At 51.4% G+C, this 13,530-nt stretch overlaps 1 protein-coding gene across 1 annotated transcript in view; it reads left to right on the forward strand.

Moving 5' to 3' along the window:
• LOC102984112 (solute carrier family 2, facilitated glucose transporter member 7) overlaps positions 1–13,530 on the forward strand; it is a 24,058-nt gene that overhangs the window by 6,370 nt on the left and 4,158 nt on the right. Inside the window, 10 exon segments of the mRNA XM_055082406.1 lie at positions 1,038–1,198; positions 4,377–4,441; positions 5,195–5,310; positions 5,313–5,388; positions 6,930–7,051; positions 7,424–7,597; positions 7,599–7,688; positions 8,324–8,353; positions 8,355–8,438; positions 10,503–10,583. Of these exon segments, the coding sequence (XP_054938381.1) occupies positions 1,038–1,198; positions 4,377–4,441; positions 5,195–5,310; positions 5,313–5,388; positions 6,930–7,051; positions 7,424–7,597; positions 7,599–7,688; positions 8,324–8,353; positions 8,355–8,438; positions 10,503–10,583 (999 nt within the window).

A 13,530-nucleotide genomic window follows, 5' to 3' on the forward strand; every position in this document is an offset into this window, starting at 1 on the left:
GAGCATTCTTTCATGTGTTTGTTGGCAATCTGTATATCTTCTTTGGAGAAATGTCTATGTAGGCCTTCTGCCCATTTTTGGATTGGGTTGTTTGTTTTTTTGATATTGAGGTGCAAGAGCTGCTTGTATGTTTTGGAGATTAATCCTTTGTCAGTTGCTTCATTTGCAACTATTTTCTCCCATTCTGAGGGTTGTCTTTTGGTCTTGTTTATGGTTTCCTTTGCTGTGCAAAAGCTTTTAAGTTTCATTATCTCCCACTTGTTTATTTTTAATTTTATTTCCATTTCTCTAGGAGGTGGGTCAAAAAGGATCTTTCTGTGATTTATGTCATAGAGTGTTCTGCCTCTGTTTTCCTCTAAGAGTTTTATAGTGTCTGGCCTTACATTTAAGTCTTTAATCCATTTTGAGTTTATTTTTGTGTATGGTGTTAGGGAGTGTTCTAATTTCATTCTTTTACATGTAGCTGTCCAGTTTCCCCAGCACCACTTATTGAAGAGGCTGTCTTTTCTCCATTGTATATTCTTGCCTCCTTTATCAAAAATAAGGTGACCATATGTGCGTGGGATTATCTCTGGGCTTCCTATCCTGTTCCACTGATCTATATTTCTGTTTTTGTGCCAGTATCATACTGTCTTGAGGTAACAATATTTCTTATGTTGCCTCTTGCACTGTAAGGGTCTGCAAAGTGAATTTTTTTTTTTTTTTTTTGCCGTGCCACTCGGCATGTGGGTTCTTAGTTCCCCAATCAGGGATCAAACCTGCACCCCCTGGCGTAGAAGCTTGGAGTCCTAACTGCTGGACCACCAGGGAATTCCCAACAGTGAATTTTTAACATTTTGAGCAGTCTGGTTCCTCATCTCACCCCATCATACAGTAGGCTTTTTTTTTAATCTCCAGGTAACCACAGAGAATCAATTGTGTCCGGAGGGTGTTGGTAGACGCATCCTTCAGGACAATGACCAGAGGCAACTGAGAACATTACCTCTTGGTCTCTCATGAGTTGCCTGATTGTCTATGGATGGGGCAATGTCTTCCAGGTCTTGAAGTCCTTTTATAATGAAACCTACTTTGAGTGACACGGAGCCTTCATGGATGAGAAAGTCATGCTGCTGCTGTGGTCCTGCACCATGGCCATGTCTCCTCTGGGCGTCTTGGTGGGGTCCCTGCTTATTGGCCTGCTGGTTGACAAATGTGGCAGGTAAAGAAGAAGGGTGCTGCTGTCACTCAAAATTCACATTAGTAAAGCATGCTGTCTCTCGGCATTTGTGCACGTGGTGGGGAGTTGTGCGACCTTGAAAATCAAGAGGCCTGAAGTCCAGCCCCCACTTTGCCATAGACATCATGACCTTAAAGCAAGTCCTTGAATTCCTTGGGATTTCTTCCCCTTGTCAGCTGCACGGGAACAGCAGCCCCTCTGTTGTCCACCCCGTGGAGATGGATCAGCCTTTGAGAGCAAAGAAATTAACGCGTATGTCCATATGTCCATACAAAGGCTTGTATACAAATGTGCATAGCAGGTTTATTTGTAATGGCCCAAAACTGGACACAGTATCAAAGTGCATCCCTAGGTGAATGGATAAACAAACTGTGGTATATCCATACAATCGAATACTATGCAGCAATAAAAAGATACGACTGTTGACACATGCTACAGTATGCATGAATCTCAAAGTAATTCTGCTGAATGAAAGAAGCCAGACAAAAAAGTATATACTATATTATTTCAATTACGTAAAATTGTAGGAAATGCAAACTAATCTATAGTGATAGAAAACAGATCAGTGTTTGCTTGGGAGAAATTTTGGAATGATGGAAATGTTCACTATCTTCACTGTGGGGATAATATCATGGATGTGTACAGATGTCAAAACATCAAATTGTGCATTTTAAATAAGAAATAAAATGGCTAATAAAAATATTTTCATGGGAGGGAGGGTGACGCAAGAGGGAAGAGATATGGGAACACATGCATATGTATAACTGATTCATTTTGTTGTAAAGCAGAAACTAACACACCATTGTGAAACAGTTATACTCCAATAAAGATGTTAAAAAAAAAGAAATTAAAAGAAAATTTTTTTTTTCAAAATTCACATTAGTAAACCATGCTGTCCCTTGGAGATTGTGCATGTGACGCGGAGTTGTGCAACCCTGAAAATCAGGAGGTCTAAAGTCCACTTTGCCATAGACACCCTGACCCTAAAGCAAGTCCTTGGATTCCTTGGGATTTCTTCCCCTTGTCAGCTGCACGGGAACAGCAGCCCCTCTGCTGTCCACCCCGTGGAGATGGATCAGCCTTTGAGAGCAAAGTCTTGACCATACTCAGCACTTCTAGCAGGTGTTCAATAAATGCTTGTTGACTGGGTTTAATTCGAGGTCAGGTGACCCATGGCTCCAAGTTGTAACAGCTGCAGGTTCTCCCCGTGCAGCCTCATCCGTGTTGTTCTGAGGTTTGGGGTTCAGACTGAGTCAGTCCATGTGCCCCTGACTTGTGTCTTGTTTGAGAATGAAGAATAGTTCTTGTACTTTGCTTGGTTTACACACACTCACTAATCTTTACACGTAAGCCCAGTTGCTGCCGAGACGTGACTCTGCAGATAAGGAGGCATGTCCAGATCAAGGTTCCCAGGAAGGAAGGGAGTGAGCCAAGGTCTCAGGGTGAGGCCCCACGGAATTCCATCTGGCCAGATCTCACTCTTTGGAATTCACAGTTACACTTGGACTTGATGTGCCATGGTTGGCAGTCTGTAGGGAGGAGTGGGAAGTCCTCTAAAGAAAACTAGCTCTTAAAGAACCATACCAGTTCAGTTTTCACGCATAAAAGGAAATACTGAGGAATTCCCTGGTGGTCCAGTGGTTAGGACCCCGAGCTCTCATTGCCGAGAGCCGGGGTTCAATCCCTGGTCAGGGAACTAAGATCCCACAAATGGCAAGGCTCAGCCAAACAAACAAACAAAAACAAAGAAAATATTGGCAATTGAAAATTAATTATATATTAAAGCAGGACTCATAGGACCTCTTCTCATAGATACTTGGTTAACAATTAATTTGCCATTCGTTGTATACTTGAATGAAGGAAACATTCACTATATTGCAATTATGCCATAATCCAAACTTTTTTGTAATTCAGACTGTGCTGTTCTCAGCTACACCAAGAGTGATTGGACTGTTCTAGAAGCCTGGCCTCCACCTCCTTTTCTGAACCCGGAGTCACAGAACTTGGGACCTCAGAGATGGTTTCATCATTGCCCTCATTTTGCACATGAGGACCCTGAGACCAGCTGGTGCGGTGGAGCTGGCCTTGCCCTAGCGGCGTCGGGACCAGCCCTGAGCTAAGCTAAGGCTTCCTGGTCATCAGGAAGGGGTTCGTGCGGGCTGTTTGTTCTCTCTGGACCTGCAGCCTCTGGGCTGGCTGATCCTCTGCTCTGAGTTTGGGCTTTGATGGCAGTTCTCTCAGGGGTATGGCCACCCCAGGAAGAGAAAAGTGGCCTGAGAAAACCAGTCTGTGTATCTGATGAGTCCTCAGTGTTGCCTAGCAGGGGACTTTTGTAGAACTCTTAGGACTATCCCCCCAGGAGGGGTGTCTGGGTTTCTGTTTAGAGATCCCCCCTCCCCCACTCCTGGCATCAGAGATGATGCACCTGTGTCAGTCAGAGTCCTGATGGTCCTCGAATGTGGGCAGCGTGTGGAGAGATCACCAAGGGTGGTGCAGCCAGCAGCCACCCTATAGCTGGGCCACCATCTTCCTTCCTGATCCACTGCTGTTTTCTCCTTTGGCAAAATCCAAGCCACACGTGGGGACGAGGGGGCAAGGGAGCCACTGATGCCAGAGTCAGCATGGGGCACAGAACACAGTCTGGAAGGTAGGTATGGATCCTGGGGGACAGGCAGGGGCATCCAGCGGAGTTCTATTTTTCAGACTCTCCCTCCCCCCACTTCATAGACTCATGGTTTGTCAGCCTTGGGAGGAATCTTAGCGATCATCTAATCCAGCTCTGTCTCCCACCTGTTATGGGGTTCCCCTGTTCACCATTCTTGACAGTCTTCCTCCGGCCTACTCTCTGCTTGAATACCACCAGTGACAGGAAGCTCCCTACTTGCAGAGGCAGGCCCATTCCTTTTTCCTTCCCTACTATCTCCAGTCAGCTCCAATGGTTAGCATGATCCGTCTCCTCACCCGACCCCTGCTGACCCCAAACCTCCCTCCCTGGGACCTCTGCCCACTGGTCCTTGTTTTCCGTGCTTCCCCGCCATCAGCCGTTCTCAGGCGCGTTCCCGGCACTTCTATAACGGCTGCCCTGGAGAATAGGAGCTGGTGTCAGGAGAGCTTCTGCTGCCCCAGCCCCGCTGCCCTCTGGGCTCCGCCGTCCTTGCAGAAAGGGAACACTGCTGATCAACAGTGTCTTCGCCATCCCTGCCATCCCGAAGGGAGTCACCTACAGTGATGGCCGAGGCCCCAAGCCCGAGCTCAGGGGTCAGCAGTGGGGGGAAGGGTCTGAGGCAGACACACCCAGCACCACTGGCCAAGGCTGGAAGCAGGGGCGGCAAGGGTCTTCCTGGTTCCTCTTTTCCCTTTGGGGGCATCCTCTCGTCTCCATCCCCGGACTCTCGAAAACCTCATGTTCTCTCTCCCCCTCCCCTTATTTAACAAAATCTCTCAGGGGAAGATCGTTAAAAACACACTTTTACCTCGAAGTACAAACTGATCAGGCTTTACAAGGTATCTTCCAAGGAAGGTGTATGGTTCACGCTGAGGATGAGGCCTTCAAACAAAAGGTACAGAATTCGGGGACTCTGTCAGCAGGGGACTGACGGCTCTTAACTATGGCGGTTTCTTCTCTTAAGAAGACAAAAGTGATACAAGTAACCCGTGCTTCAGAAAAATCAGAAAATAATCCCAAGCCAGAGACCTATCCTTCGGTCCCACATCCCAGGAACACAGTCCTCGCCTGTAGCAAGTGGCCCCAGCTCGGCAGCTAGGCAGGGGAGGCTATCCTGCGTGTCCCCTGGGAGTCTGAGGACTCTGGAAAGGTTTCCTTCTTAGTGCGAACTAAACAGTCCACGTGGCCAATTTCCATCTCCATGGAGGGGAAGCGGGGGGGGGGGTACAGGCTGCCTGTCAGTGGTGCTGACACCACAGAGAAACCCAGGGACTCTGAGATGAATTAAACCTCAGGTTTCCGGGCCCCAGGAGGCTGGGACTGTTTCTTTTCTCCTCCCCTGGTCTTTGTTTTGCTAGATCCAGGCATCTGCTACAGTGCGCTTCCCATGTACCTGGGAGAGTTAGCTCCCAAGAACCTTAGGGGGGTGCTCTGGGAACACTGACGGAGGTGCCTGTCGTCGTGGGAATCTTCCAGGCACAGATCTTCGGTCCGCAAGCCATCCTGGGTAAGGTCCGGTGGGGGGGGGCAGTGAGAGGGAGCGTGGGAGCTCTGAGGGGGCCGAGGGGGCGGGGTCTGGACACATGGGGCTCGGCTGTGCCCGTGTGTCTGGCGGATCAAGTCAGGTGAGGCCAAGAGGCGCCCTTTGGGTTGGGCAACGTGTGGCTTGCTGGAGACGGTGACCTTGACGAGAGCAGTTTGGGTGAGCGACGGGTCCAAATTGGGCGTGGGACTGAGAGGAAGAGATCGGAGACGAGGGGCACACACCCCTCGGGAGTTTTGCTGTAAAGGAAGGAGAGAAGTTGGGGGGCGGCCGGAAGGGGAAGCAGGCTGGAGAGAAGGGTTTTTTGTTTTGTTTTGTTTTTTCAGCTGGGATGCTGTGCGAATGGTCCTGCGGCGAGGACAATCGATGCCGGAGGGGCAGGCACACAGCCACGGCCACTGTCACGTGGGTGGATGTGGCTCCTCTAGACGTTTTCTTCTGGTTGCTTCTACTTTCCAAGTGAAAGGTGGCCAGGCCATTGCCTGAGAGGGCGGGTTGGGGAAGCGGGAGGGAAGCTTTAGGACAGAGGAGAAAGGGGGAAATGGTCCTCTGCGGGGAGTGGGTGAGAGAATGGCCCCTAGAGAGTGTGGCTTGTATGCAGGCCAGCATTAAAGGCCCAGAAGAACACAGTGGGGTTTCTCTCTTTCTTTCTTTTTTCCTTGTAAACATTTTCAAGTTATCTAAATTCCACAGGAATTTCTTAATGGGTGGATTTATGACTTTGTATTCCCCAGAGTACCTTGAAGAGACTCAGGACCCAGTCATGCTCAGTGAAAGGTCATTAGGTTTAACGATTTCCAAACTACCCCAGTGCAGCTAAAGGGGAAGCCAGGCTGGGCCCGCTGCTGCCAACAGCGGCCTCGTACCGATGCCTAGTGTGCGACGCCTCTCACCCCTCACCACTCTTCAGGGGGCACTTTATCGCCATCATCATCATCTGTTTTACTGACGAGAAAACTGAGGCTTAGAGAAGTGAAATAACTCTTCCGGTTCCCATCAGAGCTAGTAAGCCTTGGATGGATCTCAACACCGCCTCCCTAACCCAGACCTTCCAGAAGGAGCTCACACAGCCACAGTGCTGGTTCCAGCACCCTCCTCGACCTCAGCCTCCAGCAAGGCAGAGATTATGCCATCTCCAGCCATAAAGTTAGGAACAAGACATGGGTTCACTTTTTCTAAGGCTCACACTTTGAAATCATATGCTGTTCCTAAGCAAAGCAATACTCCTCCTGCAGAATTAGTTAACAGCGGATCTGTTGAAAATTGTAATTCTTTTCTCCATTTTAAAATGTGGAACCCAGCTGTGGGTGGGTTCTGGGCAGCCACTTCTTGGCAAGGACTAGGTCCCCGCTGTCCTTGGCTCTCACGGAGGGCTGGAACAATGTGGGTGAGTGAGTTTGTAAGAGGAGGGAGTCAGGACAGAGTCAGGAGATGCGGAAGGCCGGCTGGAGGGCAGGGATCCCCCAGGGTCGGGTGTTCATGTTCTCAGTGGGGGGTTCTTCCAGGCTGGCCTGTGCTCCTGGCACTCACGGGGGTCCCCGCACTGTTTTGGCTCTCCTCTCTGCCCTTCTTCCCCGAGAGCCTGAGGTCCACCCTGATTCAGAAAAGAGATAAGAAGTTCCACAAGGTACTGGAGATACAGGCTGCTCCGTCAAGACCCTCCCACCATGTTCACTTCCCAGCACCTCCCCGTGCCCCCAAACATCCCTCCCTAGTGCCCGAAGCAGAGAACGGGCGGGGGGCAGGGTGGGCAAATGCACTCCACGACGCAGGCGCCAGCGGGCCGTTGGCACCGGGGAGTCCAGGGCAGCTCTGGGGCGTGGTCCAGCGGAGAACGTGGTCAGAGCCGGCATCACGGTTGGTGGGCGTTGACTTCTGCAAGCTCGCCCAGGTGGGGGCGTGGTTGTGACGTGCTGGGGACCTAGCTGGGGTCCAGTGAGCATCCTGCCCTGGGAAAATGGGGAGCCTGGGGCCAGGGCTGGGCCGAGCTCCTGGAGAGCTGTCCCCGTGTCTCCCTAAGCCTTGGGTCAGCCGCCGTCGGCGACAGGAGGGGACCACTCTGCTCCCCGCAGCTCTGCGGAAGCTGAGAGGCTGGGCAGATGTGGAGGACGAGATGGAAGAAATGCGCGTGGAGGACCAGGCCGAGAGGGCCGAGGGCCGCCTGTCTGTGCTCAGCCCACCTCTTCACGTTTCCGCCTGTCCGCTGGCAGCTGGTCTCCACCGTCTTGCCCATAGCTGGCCAGCAGCTCTCCAGGGTCAATGCGGCATGCGCGGTTCTTTTGCTGTAATTGTATCTATTGATGGTGTAGGCGAAGGGTGAAGATCTGCAAAGACAGGGGTGGGAGGCTGCTTCCAGAAACGTCGGCGACTGGATGCGTAACCCATAGGGTGCTTAAGGAAAGTGTCAGGAAGTGATGGCGTCAGGCCCTCGGGGACTCACGGATGCTCGGCAGGAGACGTTGAGCGGTCCACAGCCCAGGCAGGAGCCCGGGCGCGCGGTGGCTTTCGGAAGTGCTGCGTTGCCCACACCCTTGGGGCTGGGCCAGGAGGGAAGCTGAGCTTGGGGTTGCCTAGGCCTGGAATGAGAGGCGAGGGGTCATTCTGTGGGGCCTGAGATCATAGACTAACAAAGCGACAGAGGGGAAAATCTCGGGGTCCCATTTTACAGATGCAGAACTCAAGGCCCCGAGAGGGGAAGAGCTATAACCTGGGCTCCGGCAGAGCCAGCCTCCATCCCAGGTCTCAAGCCTTCAGTCACGGCTCTTCTCTCCCACCTGCTGCCTCCTTCCTGTCCGAGGGATCCCCTAGGCTTTCAGGACTGTGTGTTATAGAGTCAGGAAGGTTGTCAGTGGCCTGGGCCTTCAGGCCTCTCCTCACAGCCCTTGTGCTTTTGTTTCAGGTCAGTTACTAGGCGGACATGATCTACGCCTCCCTCGGCCGGCACGGAGGCGGCTCCTTCCCAGTAAGTAACAGTGGGTGCCAGCGTGGTCAACATAGTGATGGCCGCCATCTCGGTGAGCCACCCAGAGGTGTCCCTCCCATCGGACATCTCTGAGTCGGTGCCCCGCAGGCAGACAAGAGCCCCCCAGGGTCCACTGCTGGTGGCACTGGTCCTGCGGTGAGTGGAGGGACACAGACTTTCGGATGTGCCCATACTTACCACTGTGTGACCTTAACCAGGCCACTTAAACACCTTCAAATTCAAGTTTCTTCCTCTGTACAATGGCTACGGTGATCGCAATACCCAGTATACTGATGCAGGTGTTGTTACTGTTGGCAAAAAACTATTATTTCAGAGTTTTATATTTAAAATCTGAACCACTTATGCCTGTGTTAAAAAAGTGAATAGACAGGTGTGCTCATTTACAAGGTCAAGTGACCATGATGGTCCTTTCTCTAGAACTTTTCCAAGCTATCTCACTATTATTTTGGTTCCTGTTTCTTGAGTTACCTTGGAGGTTAAAGGTGTCTTAGAAAATTATTTATTACTTATCTGTATTTTCCCCAGAACCAGTTTAAGCCCCAATCCAATTTCAGAGGATTCAGCATGATGGGGAGGGCCGAGTGAAGGAAAAGAGCCGGAAATGGGAGGAGCTGGGAGGCCCCCAGGCCCAATTCTCCACCCTTCCTGGAGTCTGTGCACCCCTTCCTCCAGCGGATTCCCGTAGCCCCTCGCCTTCCTCTAGGGCCGGGTCCACCCTCTGTCCTCAGAGCCCTCCTCCTCTAGGGTACATCGTCGTAACTAGGACCCTCTTGCCCATCATCCTACCTGCAGAAACCCAAGCCAGAAAGACAGGGGCGCCTCCCTCTCTGTCCCTGAGGAGCGGTGTCTGGGTACTAAGCACAGAAGGAGACGTTGGTCTTACTTCTACCTTGTTTATACAATCCTGGGAGGGCCGTTTTGCTCCTGTTGGGCCCTCACTGGATGGCAGCGATGATCCCCGTCTGCAGGGCTGTTGGGAGGACGGAGGGGACATGTGTAAAGTGACCGTACAGGGCCTGGCATGGGGTGACGGTGATGCCTTGCTGATGGCACTGTTGTGGATGCTGCTGGTGAGGATGGAGTAGAATGAAAAGGGCATTAGAACAAGAAGGAAGGCAGGCATGCTGGTCGGACGAAGCATTGTCCAAGCCTGGAACATTCGAGAAGGCACAGGCTGATCAGGAGGTGTGTGTCCTGGCAGTGGAAAAGAAAGTACCTGGGGGTGAGAGGGACCCTCATGATGTGAGGCCAGATGCTGGGCGGCCTCGATGTGAATCGAAGCAGCAGCTAATGGGAGGGGGCTATGTGAAAATGTAGGTATTATTATTATCTCGGGGGTGTGAGATGATTGCCACTGATGTGAGATGATTGCTCACGGTTCCCAAGGGAGAGAGGTGCACACAAGGCCACATGGAGAAGCATCTGGGGGGGCGGGCAGCAGTACGTGGGCAAGAGCCTCTCTTGTGGTTTCCGTGGGAAGGAACAGGCAAGGCAGGGTAAGCAGGTTTAGGACTGCCTAGTTTGAAAGATTTCAGGCGGTTCCGGGGCACCGATGCCAGGCCGTTCCTGGTTGTCTGGTACCTGCCCTGGGCGATAAGGCAGGGGGACGCTGGCTGGGGGCGCGGGGGCAGGTGAGAGCCTGATGGAGCAGGGGGTGGGGTGGGGGCGGCTCCGGGCGGGTTCCACGTGAAAGGCGCACGCACAGCTGAGCTGTCTGCTATCTCTAGAAACCGGCTAACGGTGTGTGGGGGGCAGTCCCTCCAGCGTCAGGAAGGCCCCCAGATGTCAAAGCATCAGACGCAGAAACTAGAAAGCGTAGTTATTACAGTGCGGGGGGGGCGGGGGGGAGGTGGTCAAGGAGCCTAGACGCGGGGTCTGTAGATGCCTGAGACAGGGAGGAGTAGTGGTGCAGAGTCTGCGGTACGAACGTCAAGTTCCCGTCGGGACAAGGGCCTGAGTTCCACGGAGCAGGCGGCAGGGGCGAGCGGGCACTTAGGAGGGGCTGAGGAGGTAGTGGGGGGCCCAGGCCCAAGAATTCCGGGCGCCCCCCGCCTGGTGCCGTCGAGGATCCTCACCGCCCGCCCTCCCCCTCCAGGCAGGCGCCGTCGAGCGGCTGGGTAGGCGGCGCCTCCTGCTAGTCGGCTACGGCACCCGCGTCTCGACGCCGCGCTTCCAGGTCGGACATCGCTCTCCTGCCCGGAAAGGACGAGGCGGGGGCACGCAGAGGGGTGGGACGGGGGGCGGGGCACGTAGAGGGGTGGGACGGGGGGCGGGGCACGCAGGGGAGGACGAGCAGGGGCGTGGGAGGTCCCTGTAACAGAACCCACGCCGCTAGAGCCAGTGATCTCAAACTCCGCGTGTCAAACTCCACGCCCCCTTCGTGTGCAAGGTAATGCCCCGTCCTGAAGTAGAGTTCGTGGGTGACTTCAATTACCTACCCATGTACATGCAAATAACTAATTAAATCGAATGCCCTAACCAGGAAGTAAAAGAGAAACTAGAAGTTCCATAAAACATATATTTCAATATGCAAATGTTTAAGCGCACTGTACTAGAAGATGTCCCCCAATAACGATCTGGAGTAGAATAAAGAGACGGCAGATGGGACGTCATTCCATTCAACAAGCAGAAGAAAATGAGAACAGAGGTCGGCGTGGACGGCAGACTACACTGGTGTGAGGATAAGTGATGACCAGGGACCAAACGTATTCGTATGTGGTAAGACAAAGAGGAAGATACCTTGACTGAAGTAGGAACACCACTCACAGGCCAATCGGAAGGTTAGGATGGAGGACGTGAAGAAGGAAGGTGAGGTGCTGGCAGGTGAGCTTGGTCTGATTGATGTGTGCCCCAAGTATAAGATGGGGTAGAGCTCTCATCTTGAAATCCTAACACGTGTCAACAAGCATGTCGGTCTCTACTATTAAAAATATCTTGGAGCCCAGATCAGAAAGAAGTAGGAAAAGAAGCAATGAGAGGCTATGGAGTAACTGGGAATAGTATCAGAGTAAGATTAAAACACAAAAGGCCGCCCAAACAAGAACTACATCACTTTAATTTGTCATTTTCTTAGCATATTTTTGTTACACGTGTTCTACAAAAATTTTGAAAATACATAGGATGGCCACAGTAGGAAATATTCTGAAAGCAGACAGCATTTTGTATATCCTCAGCTGTTTCTGCCCTGTTGTTGCTTTTGCAGTAACTGTGCCTTTACAATTAAAACTATACGCAGATGGGACTTCCCTGGCGGTCCAGTGGTTAGGACTCTGTGCTTCCACTGCAGGTGGCCCAGGTTCGATCCCTGGTCAGGAAAGTAAGATCTCACATGCCACGTGGCACAGCCAAAAAAAAAAAAAAAAACAACTATACACAGATAGAGAGTTAGTTTTCCTGGGTCTCTGCCTTATATACGTGTTATTAAACTTTGTTTGATTTTCTCCTGTTTTTTGAAAAAAGAAAAACTATATACAGATCTTCCTTGACTTACAATGGGGTTACATCCCCAATAAACCCATCGTAAGTTGGAATATTGTAAATCAAAAGTGCATTTAATACACCTAACCTACTAAACATCATCGCTTAGCCCAGCCTACCTTTAATGTGGCTAGAAAACGTACATTCGTCTACAGCTGGGCAAAATCACTTAACGCAAGGCCTATTTTATAATGAAGTGTTGAATGTCTCATGTAAGTTATTGAATACTGTACAGAAAGTGAAAAACAGCGTGATTGTCACGGACCCTCATGATCACGTGGCTGACGGGGAGCTGCCTGGCATCACAGGAGAGGATCGTGCTGCCTATTGATAGCCCGGGGAAAGATCAAAATTCAAAGTACAGTTTCTTACTTTTTAAAATAAATTTATTTGTTTTTGGCTACGTTGGGTCTTCATTGCTACGCTCGGGTACGGGCTCTAGACGCACAAGCTCAGTAGTTGTGGCGATTCGTGGCATGTGGGATCTTCCTGGACCAGGGATCAAACCTGCATCCCTTACATTAGCAGGCCGATCCTTAACGACTGCGCCACCAGGAAAGTTCCTGAAGTATAGTTTCTAGTGACTGTGTATCACTTTCCCACCATGGTAAAGTTGAAAATTTTGGACCTTCTTAAGTCAGGGGACCGTCTGTAGTTGAAAACACAATCGTATGTGAGGATGAGAATGTGCGAAGAGATTATTCTTGTAATTCAGCGACAATGTCTTCGTTCTTTGCCTTTTTTGCCAAGCTGTCCTCTCCATCATGACTTCCTTTTTATTTCCTGGGTGAGTGCAAGGACCTCCGGGGGGACGAAGCTGGCTGTGTTCAGGGAACAGCAGGACAGGGGAGCCTGTGGAGGAACAGGCGAGATGGAGGGTGATGATGCAGCTATCGAGGAAAACGCTAGTTACAGGGACTTCCCTGGTGGTCCAGTGGTAAAGAATCTGCCTTACAATGCAGGGCATGCAGGTTCCATCCCTGGTCAGGGAACTAAGATCCCACATGCCGCTGGACTACTGAGCCCGCGCACCCCGACTAGAGCCAGCGTGCCGCAAACTACAGAGCCCACACGCTCTGGAACCCGCGCGCCACAGATAGAGGGAAGCTCCTGCACCACAACGAATATCCCGTGTGCTACAACTAAGTCCCGACGGGGCCAAAAATAAATTAAATGAAAGATAAATAATAAGTAAATCTTTACCAAGAAAAAAAGGAAGTGATTTTTTTTTTTTCCCGGTATGCGGGCTACGCAGGCCTCTCACCGTTGTGGCCTCTCCCGTTGCGGAGCACAGGCTCCGGACGCGCAGGCTCAGCGGCCACGGCTCACGGGCCCAGCCGCTCCGCGGCACGTGGGATCTTCCGGGACGGGGGCACGAACCCATGTCCGCTGCATCGGCAGGCGGACTCTCAACCACTGCGCCACCAGGGAAGCCCAGGAAATGATTTTTTAAAAAGCTAGTTACAATTCTGTTTTGGTTTAATCAAAATTTCCTTTTTAAAGACCTTATTTTCTCATTTGAAAATAATCTAAGTTCTTAGAACATTTAGGGACTTAGGTGAAAAGAAGTAAATAAAACTGGACATTGGGCTTCCCTGGTGGCGCAGTGGTTGAGAGTCCGCCTGCCGATGCAGGGGACGCGGGTT

The sequence above is a fragment of the Physeter macrocephalus genome, chromosome 3 (assembly GCF_002837175.3).
Source record: "Physeter macrocephalus isolate SW-GA chromosome 3, ASM283717v5, whole genome shotgun sequence".
NCBI classification, from domain to species: domain Eukaryota; kingdom Metazoa; phylum Chordata; class Mammalia; order Artiodactyla; family Physeteridae; genus Physeter; species Physeter macrocephalus.